Source organism: Pristis pectinata, chromosome 15 (assembly GCF_009764475.1).
Source record: "Pristis pectinata isolate sPriPec2 chromosome 15, sPriPec2.1.pri, whole genome shotgun sequence".
In the NCBI taxonomy this organism is placed as follows: domain Eukaryota; kingdom Metazoa; phylum Chordata; class Chondrichthyes; order Rhinopristiformes; family Pristidae; genus Pristis; species Pristis pectinata.
Genome location: NC_067419.1, coordinates 33,746,153 through 33,760,436, shown reverse-complemented (window position 1 = coordinate 33,760,436; position 14,284 = coordinate 33,746,153). Strand labels below are relative to the sequence as shown.

The following is a 14,284-nucleotide window of genomic DNA, read 5'->3' as shown; positions in this document are numbered from 1 at the left end:
GGCAAAACCATGGCAGGATTTGAAATGAAAGAACAGAATTTTACAATAATGATGTTTCTTAACTCCAAAGCAAAATTTTGCAGATGCAGGAAATCTTACTGAAAAACAAAAAAATGCTGGAAATATCAAGTGATGTGTCTTTATACAAAGCCTTTGTTGTTCAGATCAATTTTTAGGGTTTACTTTTGTGCACCACTACATGGTTGAAATTAATACCTCACAGCCCTGGGGTGGTTGCTAATACTGAAAAGCATGTTGACCTTTACAGTTTTCTGTTAGAGATCAGACCATTTCTCTAAGTTAAAATGCCTTGGCAAAAAGAGCATTGGCAACAATGCCTTAAAAGAGAGTGTTTCAAGTTGGCTGACCTTGCCCAAATCCCCTGTGCTTCCATGAACCGAGCCTGTGACATTAAAGTTTACAGTCATGGTGACTTTTCCTCTGTGGTGCGGTGAATGTTAATTGCAGGTCCAGCTCCAGTAACAAACTAAACTTCTCTGAAGCTTTACAATTGAAATGCACTCCAATGAAAATACCTGCTCCTCGGGCATGTGTCTGAAAGTGCAACTATACCTATAGATCTTGCTGAATGGGCCATTCTGGGCAGACTTGACAGGTCTTGGATGCACCCTGATTAACTTAGATTTCCCGTCAGATTCTCTCCTTCAAAATGTTGAGTACAGTGGGATTTGCATTAGACAATTCCTACTCTTCCTAATTTCTGAGACAACATCCTTCAGTTGTCTGAATTTAAAATTTGCAGTCAATTTAAAATTTGCAAATTCAAAATAAACTTTTCTTAAGATTAGGATAACAGCTGACATTTGATTTTCTGGGAAATGAGTCCGCCCTGATATTTTATTCAAAATTGCCAGATGAAGTTGGAAGTTGCTACAGTCCAATCTTAATCATATGCCCAATATCAGAGCCAACCTCGCCGAACCTCTCAACAGAACGGTGCAATCCAGGGGCAGGAGCAGTTGCTAATGCAACTAGGAGAATCGCAACTGAAAACTATCTGAAATAATTCCGGGCTGGGGATACTCGAAATAATTTTCAAGGCATTTCCCTTTAAGTGAATGGCGAGTGTTGATGGCTGTCGTCACTCGGGAGGGTTGGAGTTCAGTGAAGGTGCGGTTCTCTGTTAGAAACACTCCAGCCTCTCGTCAGATGAAAGCTGCTTCTTCAGCTCCTAAGCACCGTGACTCAGATCATCCACCAGCGACCAGACACGCTCCTCACCCCTATTTAAGTTATCTTCTTTAAAAAAAAGGTAAGATAATGCGCATATTTTAAAATCATTGACAAAAATCGTGTCCTGCTTTGTGAGGAGGACAGTTATATTTTAAAATGATTAATAAGTAGGTTGCATTCCAATTTCATGAGGGTGGAGTAAATCTAATTGAATAGATTTGTGTATTTGAAAATTTGGAGGAGAATGCTCGGTTGTCACTGCGCGGAAGCGCCCGCTCGGTTTTATGACATTTCATTCAATGTGCTGCAGTGTTTCGATTTATTGGATAGAAGGGAATAAACGACATTCTTCCTGGGGGAGGGGGTGGAACACGGGCCGGCGGAATCTGATCATTTATTGTATTTGTATTGGATCAGCTGGTAAAGCAGCAGAGTTGTCGAGATAGTTCGTACCGTGGCGGTGTTTGTGTATGTTTGCGGTTGTATGCAAATTTATAGTGGCGGTTCTGTCTCCTCAGCTCTCGGTCTCTTCCTTGCTGTACGAGACACAACTACAAAGACACACAACACATACACACCCATTCAGATACCTAGACACACACTCTCCTACATGAGTATGCACATACGCAGATCACACACACACGAAAACACCAACGTACGGAGACAAACACCACATGCCCACAAATCATAAATATACAAACCCGTACGCACCATACTAAAACATACACATGCACACGCTAATACATCGACACACACAGAGCAACACGCCCTGATAATCGTATTACAACCATGTAAATAAACACATAAATACACAGACACACTTACCATTATACAGATGAGCAAAATAGACATACAAAAATACACACAATAGAGGTACATAGACACACCACAAGGATAAAACACCTATTACACATACGAAGAAATAGACACACGCAGACGTGGGCGGACATATAAACACAGGACCATTGAGAGAGAGAGAGAATCTGCTTGGTCGTGTAATCACGTTATCTGTTCCTGTATTCTGGATTTGTTCTGCAAAGGGTGTATTTGACAAGTTACCACTCAAGGTTATCCCAGTCCCTCCCACCAGTCAGAGCGACCCCCACCCCTCGCTCCTCTCAGACAGCCCGGACCACACTTGTCCAACGTGGCCGGCGATCTACTCAGACTGTCTGCGGATCCCAGCCCGTGATGTCCATTTGGTTTCTAGCGAGTCTATGATGCGGCTCGCCGGCTCCGATTATTTGTCTGTGCGGGATTTACAGGATTAACAATCCCCTGTCAAGGTCGAAGGTCTCAGACAGATTTTAGTGCGTGTGGAGGAGATCCGTGTGCGCAGAGGCAGCCGCCCGGGGATGTCATGTTGTTGTGCACCGGACTGCGGGGAACAGTGCATACTCCTCTCCTAATTCTATAAAAGATGATTAATGCTTGTATGTGTCAGACACGTGCCACGGTGGTCCTTTGCAGTGGGCAGAGCGTTTTGCAGCACATTTCATTTCAATTCTGCGGAGCAGCCTGATACCGGTGAAATGATCTTTCCGCGCACTGCGGTAACAGGCTGTCCCGCTTCACACAGGTTTTGCACTGTCAGAGCTATTGATCTGGTGGCGGTAGATGTTGGAATGCGGTCCGTTTGATCGCCCTCCGGAACTGCAGCAGTCGCAAAGGAAAACATTGCATCTTAAACAATGGCTTCACTTTCTTGACATTATGGACATTGAATCTTGGCTGAGTAAGCGACAGGAGTTAATTTATCAACCCGTTAATTTTCTGCTTTCAAGCCGCAACAAAAGAATAGGGCTTTTGCAAGGTCTGGTTGGGTTCTCAAATACTCCTCCGGTCCGGTGACTCAGCAGTTTCCAGACGCGAGAGGCAGAGTTTCAATTTATCTTTTGGAGAGTATGGAGATTAAACCGTCTGGCTAATTGGTAAAGCAAGTCTGAAGGTCGAATGGTAGTTATTAACCATCTTACGGCTCGAAATGACCAAGCTATGCTGCCTGCCCGGTTTATCTTAATAACTGGCGCCATGAAGTTTACAAAGGATATTTAATGTATTAAATGTATAAATTGCTTGCTGAAGTTTCGGTGAATGAACATTAAAACTATTGGCAAATATGTTAAAAGATCTTTATTATTTAATCTGTGATTTGTAAGTAAATTATAATGAATATTATGATATGCCAATGATGCAGATGATACATGTGGTAAATAATACAAATGATTCTATCCAGTGCGCGCACACTTACATTTATCCTGTTAGGGAGTTCAACAGAAGCTTACAACACGCCTATGTTATTTGGAAATAAGATTTATCTAAAAATAAAAGTCAGTTATCTAGATCTAATGTTGTTGAAGCTTTTGATGCTGGAATTGGGGAATGTTGGAGGACTATTACGAAGTAAATCCAATAAATGGATGGCTTATATTTTACACAAAGTAATGAGGAAATTGTTTTTCAATAGAAATTCCTGCTTGAGGAATAGTACTGTTTACATTTAGTCTGTAGAAAAGAAATAGGTCACTTTCATGCAATCTTGGAGCGCTGAAGAAGGTCAGTCAGGCCACAGTGTCTGAAGGAGCCAACCAACTAGTCCCATTGCCCTGTTGTTTCCTCACAGCCTGAATTTTGCCTCTCTTTCAATATATGAAATTTACTTTTCAGGGAGGTCATGCCAAATCATACTAATTTGTTGCAGAGAAGGTTCTCATAAATTCCTGCTGAATATTTTGCCAATTATCTTAAATCTGTGTCCTTTGATTACCAATCCTCCTGTCAAGAGAAATAATTTCTATTCTTTTCAGAAGTGCTATGCCAAGCATTTTCTCAAAGCTCTATGTAACCTCCTCTCCTTTACTTTTCTGCAGAGGTGTCTCTTTTACCATCGTGGGACATCTCCCCTATACCCTTGTCAAGGTCTTGACATCATTCCCATGGTGTGACGCTTTGAATTGAGCACAGTATTTCTGCTGAGGCCTAACCAAAGGTTAGTGATGGTTTACCATAATCATACTGTTTTTTTTTCATTCCATAACTCTACTTATAAAGCCAAAGGTCCCTAATCTCCATGACCTGCCTCTATAAATGTATGTGAATCCCAAAGTGTCTCTGTATCTGGACCATATTTATAAGTATCCCATTTGGAAATGGGTTTGCATCCAACTGGGGGAAGTTCAAAGAAATTGAATGGATTTGCAGGGATCACCAGCCTTCAGTTGTTCCAGACAAAAGTTACCCCTTATTGGTAGACCTGGTCTACTTCCATCTACTTTATTGAATGCCGTAAAGATCATGTCGAACTAGATAGAATCATAAATGAGAATACTATATATAAGAGGTTAGTACAACAACAATATCTGACTTTTTTATGGAATTTTTTTTAATGCAGTGAAATATCTCAAGGCTCTTACAATGACTAAGATAAAGAAGGCACAAAAAACAAGCTGTTGGAGGAACTCAGCTGAGTTCCTCCAGCTGCTCATTTGTGGCTCCAGATTCCAGCATCGACTGTCTCTTGTGACTCCAGATAAAGAAGGAATATTAGTTTAGGTTCTGTTTCTAATTCTGTTAGAGAATCCCCTGCATGAATAAAAAAAATTCTTCTAAACTTTTTGGTCTAAAGTATACATCTTCTGTTAATTGACTCCCCATCCAATAGAAATGCTTTTTATGTATGGACCTTATTAAAACTCCTATAAAGTATGAACCTTTATCAGATCATCTCGACCATCTCATATCAGTTCATACTCATCCTGCAGGAGAGAAATTTGCCTTTGGTTAATGGCACTAAATATATACCATTTACATGCATTTCCTTGCATTTAGCTACAGTGACATCAGTGGGTCTGAATGTGGAGATGCGAGTACAATCAGCAGCAAGTAATCTCATACATGTTTAATCCCAGTGACAAAAAATAATTTTAAATGTTTCAAATGTTCTGAACCTGAAATAATAGAGGGTGATAATCATCACGTAAATTACATATTTGGTAGTGTGGTTAAAATTAATTGATGGTAATACATGATTAAAATAAGTGTTTTTGGTTGTAAGTGTTTCTGTGAGGTCACAATCTCTTCACGCAATCTCCTCCCATGAGCACAGCTAAATCAAATAATTTTCTACCTCTAACATCCTGTCCGAAACATGAAAGTAATGATTGGCCACCGAGTGAAACAGGAACAAAGGAACACCATTAGAATGTTGGGTACATCGATCCCAATACACCATTTTGTTAGCCAGTGGAGTTCCTCTGTCTCTTAAATCATAATTCCACAATCTTTCCTACATATGCATTGACTTATACTTACATATACTTCTCAAATAGGTATGTATTTCTTTTTTAACTATGTCAATTTTGTTCTACATTTAGGTTTTTTTGGGGCAGAATATTGTAACAAACTGTTTCGATTCAACAATACACTTTACACTGAAAAACATTAGCAGATTATTAATCACAGTTCCTCAATGCTTAATGTTCACTGTCTAACATTAGTCTGAGCTGAAAATAAATGATAAAACCAAACATGAGCTCGTGATGATATCTCTATGAAATCCATCTGCACCCAGGTACCTACCTATAGTTTTGAATAGGCAAGTTATGTTTCAGTTAAACTGAGTTCACAATAGTGGTTACACAAACAAAGAAGGAGCATTTGACTGAATGAACGCTTTTCCATCCCTGTACATTGTGATAGTTTTTAACCAATTTTCCTGGGCTTAGTAAATCAAAAACACAATTTTCTTCAACCCCAGCAAGCTGGCAGGGTAAATAAACATAGTTAGTATTTTAGACAATATCGGGTAAGTACAGCTTGAATGGGAAGCCATTTTACATTTTTATCACAAGCCCAAGACAAAATTATTAACTGGCTGTCAATGAAATGTAAAATTTTGTCATTATCAATATTAATTCTTTTTATGCAGTAAAAAAAGCCATGTTGGAAAATTTACATCTGTTTCAAAACTATTTGCATTTCCTTGAGGAGTGTGTACCTTAAAAGCCAGAGAGATTGCTCAGACCGTATCTTGCTAATTTTACAATAAAAGCCATTAGTAACTTAGCAAAAGAAACCTCTTTATTCTGTCCCTTTGAAAATGGCTTTGACTTAATGGAATTATTATCATCTCATTCTTCAGATGCCACGTGAAACATTTCTTATACAGGACTTGTAAAAGGAAGTTTCCCACAGAGAACTGTTCAAATAATGTAGTTCACTGATTTAGCAAGTTTTATTTTGTGTTGGAACTTCGATCTAATTTGCCCAAAACTTTCTTTTCACTCCTACAGTGTTAGATAATACAGCCCTTTTATTGTCTTCATTTGTTACAATTGTAAACTTTATTGACTGCAGCAACTTGCTCTAATGCTTTTCTTTCCATGTAGCCCTTAAAGCAGAAATTATTGAAAAATGATCATCCTTTTATTTTGGTAGTTATATTGTATACCTCCGTACCACAGGTGTGCTAGCTTTTTGTGCAAGCAAAACAGACATAATGTCCTGTACTTGAATAGCTCCAATATACCTGTTTTAATTTAATTTTTTTTTCAGAGTTGCACTGATCAGATGATTTCCTCAAGTAAGTATATTCAGTATTCATCAGCAGAACAGAAACCTCCTATCCGTGAAATATGCAACTGATACTCACCAATGTATCAGGGATAAACTTTTCTAATGTTCCTTACGATCAGCATTTGATAATTTACAAGCTACACTGAATGCAAATTTCTGTGGCCCATGTCATCCCTCTGATATTTACATCCATCTATGACAAACTCAGCTGGCTCATTAATCCCTGGTATATTTCTTTTCGGGAGATTATCTTTAAATCCCCCAATAAACTTGCATCACGCAAAACGAGCAATATCTTCCAGTGTGACCCAGTGTGCATTTTCCATTCCTTCCCTGCTTTTCCCCAGTCTGCCATTGGGAATAATAGATCTTTCAGTAGTCCTTCTAGGACTTATGACTCTCTCCAAATCATATGCTGTTTGATGTCCTTACATTCATATGGTTCAAACATGCTTTTGGTCCATTGCCATGATTTATTTTCCACTGCCCTCACCCCTTAGTTCAACATTAGTGGGTCCTTGTTTACCTCCTTGAATATCTGAAACAAAATGCTTTCTTACTTTGCAGCCAATCTTCATGAATGATATATAATGACAAACTTTTAAAATGTCTGCTCAACCACTGTCTGAAATATTGCTGTTCTGATGACCAAAACGCAAATGTTCTTTTCCCAACAGATTTGAAACACGGAATATTCTTTCAGACTCACCACAAATTCACCTCAGAGCTTCAATAGTTTTTTGTTGGGCTCCTCCCTTACCTGCCTGACACTGAGTTACTCTTGACTGAAAATATTGCTCAACATTTGTAGTGTTACAGCATTTGTGATCGAGTTTTCCAATGCCTAAAAATAGCAAAGTTGCGAAGAGAGAACTGGATGAAGATGTCACAGAGTCTGTCAAAGATCTTCTTTCCAATGAGGACATGAATGATAACCAGTTTAAGAAGAGTGCATTGTATGTCGATGATTCACAAACTGACAAAGATGTGGACATTGAAGAAGGATCTGATACTGATGATGAAAGGCCTGCCTGGAATAACAAACTTCAGTACATTCTGGCACAGGTTGGATTCTCTGTTGGTTTAGGCAATGTATGGAGATTCCCATACTTATGTCAAAAAAATGGTGGAGGTAAGGACACAGTCACCTATGTAATCTGTTTTACAGCTAATAAACAGTAAGGACAATAAAATTGTGCTCTCCTTAAAGGAGACATGGTTTGATTGAGAAAAATAATATGGATTTCAAAATTTTACAATTACTAGCATCACTTTATGTTTTAAAATTAGAATACTTGGTTTGTCTTATAATTAAGTTTAGTTGGTTTCTTAATGATTTGGAGACTCGGTATCTGCCTATCAGGCTCAGAGTTATCTACAGCCTTATCAGATATTTAATTGAACCTAGAAGTTTGTATTAACTCCTAAGGCTAAGAAGTTCATCATGGACCTCACATCCTATAGTGAGGCATGCATTTCATAATAATTTGATTTCCCTGCTTTGCACTCTAAGGCTTATTTGCACATTCAGGAATTGTTATGTACATAATCAAGAAGGAGGTGCATGTCACATTGAATAACAGTGCATTAAAATTCAATTATTTTTAATAATGAGGAAAACGTGAAATAAAATATTTCATCTTAATTTAGTAAATCTCAGTCAATTTGAACAGAATGTCTAAAATTTAATAAATCAGCGTTGATATATTTCATAAGTATATCCTTCATTCTTTGGGAGTTGTAAAATGTCAACTAAAACTGAATTGCACTGAATTGGAAGATGTCAGCGACAGGTTTTCACACCACATTGTTTTTTCTGCAGGTGCCTATCTCGTGCCGTATTTGATTTTGCTCCTTATTATTGGGATCCCACTCTTTTTCCTGGAACTCGCAGTGGGTCAGAGAATCAGACGAGGCAGTATTGGTGTGTGGAATTACATCAGCCCAAGACTGGGTGGAATAGGATTTTCAAGCTGCATTGTATGTTGAATCTTTCAAAAAATGCTCTTTCTTTTCTGTGCAAATTCTTGAAGCATGTGTTGACAATGCCTGGGGAAATCTTTCTAGCCCCCATTTCTTCTGAAAATAGACAGAAGTTCTTTCTTCAAGATCCAATCATGTGAGCACTCACAAATGAAAGGAGTGATTCACACTGCAGTGTTGTAAGCTATTCTAGCATATATTGAAGTATTCAGCAGTACGTGGAAGTCAGGCACAGCATCGTTCTTTCATGGCTTATCCCCTCTGAGCTTGTTAGATGAAACAATAATGTTCAGAGTTGCTCACAATTACAGATCATTCTAAACTGTAGTTAAAGCCAACTTTGTGTGTCTGACTTGTGTATTTATTAACTTTGTAAATTCTAGTTTTGCAGCAAGCTCATTGTACAAAGTTGGTTAGAAGTGATTTCTTATACTTATTAAGGGTCAGGTCACTGTAAAAATTAGCTTGCAATCTTTGGCCCCCAACTGCGATTATTCAAATGGTAAAAGCAAATTGCTGTACAGAAGTAGCATCTGGAAATAATACTGTTTCAAGAAACAACATTTTTGAGTCTTGCACTTTCAGAAATGAAATCTAAAGTACAGCAAAAAGTGAATGCACTGATGAAACTGCCCAATTGCAAAATTATGGGTCATGGATCCAAAGCTCCTTCAGCAATATTGCCTACAAATATAGTCCCTCACCAACAGGGCATGTAGGTGAATGAGGCTAATTTGTCGAAGTACCATAATTCCATGAAAATTAGTATGAAAATGTTAGACTCTGCTTTGCTTATTTATTATTTGAAGGGAAGAAAACCTTGGCACACTACAGAAATATTGTTATGTGAAACGAAGGTTATTGGGAGCCAAAGCTTCAGCCATGCAGTTATATACAAGGCAAAGGGTATTTAATAGCAACTGTTAACAGGTAATAGCAACTGTTAACAAGTATGCAACTACAATCACACTTTACAATTCCTCTTCCTCTCTCTCTCCAGAATCCTCAAGGCACTGCCTAATATATTTAATTTCTCTCTTTATTTCTCTAGGGATGGGAGGAGCCCTTACTCAACTTCCCACTCTTTGGTTTATCAGGATTGTTACACAACAATATCAAAAACAAATCCAAATTTGCCATTAATCAGTGATTTTATTCTATGGACAAACTGTTAATGGCAATCTTAGGCACTTCTGTTGTTCATTGAAAGAATCATCACTGGCTATTTGTAGTCTACCAAAGGTAGTATATGAGAAATAGAGGAAGAAAATGCCTAACAATAATTCTCATACTGTCTTGCTTAAACTTCCTATTTATCGCAGCATCTCTTCTAGATTTCATTCTTCCCATATGCCACACTTGCACGCGGGTTCCCTGAGCTGCCAGTTTGCAGCTTCAAGCTGCAAGTTTGCAGCTTCAAGCTGCAAGTTACACTCTTTTCAATGGTCCCATTTGCCCAAAGCACGTAAAGCCCAGGGCGCTGATTTGACAGCCCTGCCATCTCCCCCTACAGCTGGTGCAGCTTAATTTCCATTCCCTATTTGCAATCAACACTGAGAATTGATGCTTCCAATATGCCCCACCGAATGATCTGCAGTGGTTCCCTCTCCCTGCTTCTAATCCAAGGAGGAGCAGATTGGCAAGGCATTTGCAGTATTTCCATTTGGACAGTAAATAAGTGCTTTAAAGAACTTCAAGCTGGCATCCAAGTCACAACTGGGAACACAGCAATAGGGCTGAGCAGAGGCAAGTTACTACAGGTCATCTTGTTGGCACTTAATTGATAGCTTATTGTACATTTTCTTCTTCTTATACAATCCCTTGTAGTCATGGAAGATTTTCTTCCACATCATTTTTGTGGCTAATGAGACCAAAATGGGTTTCTTAGACCACCACAGGTGGGTAGTCATGCAGATTCTGTGTTTGATGACTTAATTCCAGTAAATATCCCATGCCTATACTTTGCATTGACATAATGTCGCCATAAATATCCCATTCCATTCACAACCAGGAACTATTCCACTCCTAATGTGCCTTGTAACCATCCCGTCATTTCTCCAATTCCCATTTTTAGAGGCACAGGGCCAATTGTATTATTAGATGAGAAACACAGAAAAATGTATTTCCTGAATGTGCTGGAGAAGTTAACTGCTGCTGCCTTTTTAACGTTTGTTAAACCAGTTTCCAGCCTACATGCCAGCCAGATTTTCATGTTTATCAGCTGGCGAATTTGCTGGGAAGTGAATGGCAAGTAAGCTTAATGTATCAGCGCGTATCAGGTCAGTGGTGTGGACAGGGTGAATCTAAATCCTGGGAGTCTTGGGGACTGATTGAAACATAAGAGTGGCCTCTGATATTACAAGAGTCACATCAAAGAACACAATGGAGTAGGCTGCTCATAGGGTATGACTACACAGAGGCAAAGCTTATTGAGGAATACCGAATGTGTAATTGTGATGACTACTTCATGGATCGAGCCTCTCTTGTGTCTTTTTGCCTGTTAGGATTCCTGAGGTCAAGAACTGACACCCCTGCAAGCAAGACATTGTAATTGATAATGAGAGATTAGTTGCTATGAGACTGAGTTTTTGCCCAGTAAGAAATCTGCATCTTCTGAAATCAATCAGAAAATACTTTCTGTTGGTGGAAAGGTTCTTGAATTTCAGAAATTAATTTTAAGGGTGAAACAGAAATTTGCCTAATACAGGAAGTGTGCTAAATATATCCCAAAATATATAACGATGCAAGATATTAAAAAAGCACCTTGCTGTTGAGGTTGTATTGGTTAGTTCCTCTTCATGTATAATATGCACACCACCAATTTCCTTCCATGTTGGCACAATCCTTTTTGACTTTCACATACTGATTTATTTTCAAGCCTTGTACTTGATTAGATTGTTGCATTTTAAATTGATGCAGTTTAATAAAAACACAAAATGTTTTTTTTGATCCTGGATGCAAAAATAAAATTGATTTTCTCCTTTAATGACTAATCATTAACTAAATAATGTGGTTCCTTTTAATTCTTTTGTACCAAGATTGTAGATAATATCCCAATGGTTTATGGTGAAATCTTAGGAGACAAACTCCACAGGCAAAAATAAATATTTTATTAAATTAAATTAAATTAAATTAAATTTTATTTACAGCATGGTAACAGGCCCTTCTGGCTCAACGAGTCCACGCCACCCATTTTAAACCCAAATTAACCTACCTGTACGTCTTTGGACTGTGGGAGGAAACCCACAAGATACTGGCAAACTATAGAATATTTAATCTTAGACTTAACTTTTGAACTTCATATTAGCAAGTACTAAATCCACAATTAAGGGAATATGATGTGCATACAGTAAACATTTGCAAACTATTGTATAACATAATTTGCAGATTAAAAATTTTAAAGCATTATTAATAAGAAGCTTGCAGTACGGCATCTTACATTTAACCCAAGGAAAGAAATGTAAAATACATCTTGGTATTTTGATTTTAGGTGTGCTTCTTTGTAGCTCTTTACTACAATGTCATTATTGGTTGGAGCTTATTTTACTTCTCCAAGTCCTTTCAGCACCCACTGCCCTGGGATCAGTGCCCCTTGGAAAAAAATGGGACCCAGACCTGTGAGTATACAACTACATTGTGCATATGTAAAATTAAAAACAAAAAATGCTGGAAATACTCTGCAGGTCAGACCACATCTGTGAGAACAGAAACAGAGTCAATGTTCCAAGTTAGAGACCCTTCATTGGAACTGAAAAGGAGACAACATAAGCTTGTAAAGCTGCAGAGAGGGTGGGGCAGAGGAACATCTCTGATAGGTTAAAACCAGGAGGGATAAGCTGTAATCAAGTTCATATGGTCAGTGAGTGAATGGGAACTTAGACAAAAGAACCCGGGAGTTGTTAAATACAGAATAAGAGGACATGCTCAGCAGGTCTGCCTGCGCATGTCCTCCATTCCCAGAGAGGGGAAGGAAGAAAAATAAAGCAAGCTGAGCTAATATTACCAATGGATGACTGATGCAGACCAAGAAATCAAGTTACCTGGAGTATTGAGTCCAGAAGGCTGCAATGTGCCCAGATGGAAGGTTGGGTTCTGTTCCTCAAGCTTGTGGATGGTCGAAGAGACCACAGACTGATAGATCAGAGTAAGAGTGGGACCCTTGTCCTTTTACCTCTTCCCTTTCCACCATCCAGGGATCCAAACAGTCTTTCCAGGTGAAGCAGAGATTCATTTGCACTTCTTCCAATCTAGTGTGCTACATTCAGTGTTAACAATGTGGTCTCTACATTGGAGAAACCAAACACAGATTGGGTGATTGCTTTGCGGAACATCCATGTTTGGTGCACAGGGGCAACCTGAGCTTCCTGTCTGCCATTTTAATTCCTCATCCCACTCTGAACTATCGGTCTGTGGCCTCTTGTACTGTCACAGTCATCCACCTATGCTGTCAGCTCAGCTTGCTTTCTTTTCCCATTTTTTCCCCTTTTCTGGGAGTCGAGGACATGCCAAGCCTGACCTGCTGGGCTTGTCCTCCTGCTCTGCATTTTACAACTCCCACATTCCTTTGTCTAGGTTCTTCTGTCTATGTTCTCACTCTCAAGCTGCTCCCATTCACCCATTGACTAGATCACCTTGTTTACAGCTTATCCCCATGGTCACCCTGGTTTTTCCCTGTTAGAGACATAAACCCTCCCCTACCTTCCCTGCAGCTTTTCAAGTTTATTTTGTCTCCTTTTCAGTTCTGACAAATGGTCTCTGACCTGAAACATTGACTCTGTTTCTCTTTCCACAGATGCGGTCTGACCTCCTGAGTATTTCCAGCACTTTCTGCTTCTGCTGTAGATTTCCAGCGTCTGCTGTTTTCTTTTGATTCATATGACTCTTATGTTGTGTTAAGTGATAGAAATAATGTGATGTCCTTATCTTTGTTTTAGTTGTTGTTCCCGAATGTGAAAAGAGCTCAGCCACAACCTATTTTTGGTACAGAGAAGCACTGGATATATCTAACACCATTTCAGAGAGTGGGGGTCTGAACTGGAAGATGAGTATCTGCCTATTCATAGCCTGGTTTATGGTGTGTCTTGCCATGATCAAAGGCATTCAATCTTCTGGAAAGGTTAGTGGTTTTGTTATCTTCACATAACTTTAATCATTTTATTAAGATTGTCATCTTTAATATTGGCTGTTTTCCAATTAGCCAAATATTTCTTTTCCAAACACATTTTTAAATATGAATGATAATGTGTATTAATTATCAGGCAGAAGTGAAGAACTTGAGTCCTCTATACAGTGCGAGTGCTCATTCAACAGATGGTCAAGTCAAAGTATTACACACATCATGCTCTTTGTTCTATAAATACAATATTTCTGAAATTGGGAGGATCCAGCCCTTAAAAGGCAATAGTGCACAATTTCAGCGCTGAAGTCAAATGTATTCACACTGATTGTCAACCTGGTTAAGTGTCCCCATTTGTCTTCACTGTTTCTTAAACTGCATGTCACCACCTAGAAATTTATCCACTGTTGCCATATA

At 38.8% G+C, this 14,284-nt stretch overlaps 1 protein-coding gene across 3 annotated transcripts in view; it reads left to right on the top strand.

Annotated features, from left to right (window-relative positions):
* The first annotated feature begins 1,063 nt into the window (after positions 1 to 1,063).
* Positions 1,064 to 14,284, top strand: part of slc6a15 (solute carrier family 6 member 15) — a 30,940-nt gene continuing 17,719 nt past the window's right edge. The window contains exons 1-7 of one of the 3 annotated variants that reach the window (XM_052030543.1): positions 1,064 to 1,273; positions 4,065 to 4,183; positions 6,748 to 6,775; positions 7,446 to 7,900; positions 8,591 to 8,748; positions 12,242 to 12,368; positions 13,686 to 13,867. In XM_052030543.1, the coding sequence (XP_051886503.1) occupies positions 7,609 to 7,900; positions 8,591 to 8,748; positions 12,242 to 12,368; positions 13,686 to 13,867 (759 nt within the window). In that variant the 5' untranslated portion in view covers positions 1,064 to 1,273; positions 4,065 to 4,183; positions 6,748 to 6,775; positions 7,446 to 7,608. Of the gene's footprint in view, positions 1,274 to 2,364; positions 2,930 to 4,064; positions 4,184 to 6,747; positions 6,776 to 7,445; positions 7,901 to 8,590; positions 8,749 to 12,241; positions 12,369 to 13,685; positions 13,868 to 14,284 lie in introns of those variants that run through there. The other 2 variants (XM_052030542.1, XM_052030544.1) reach the window with 2 other exon arrangements.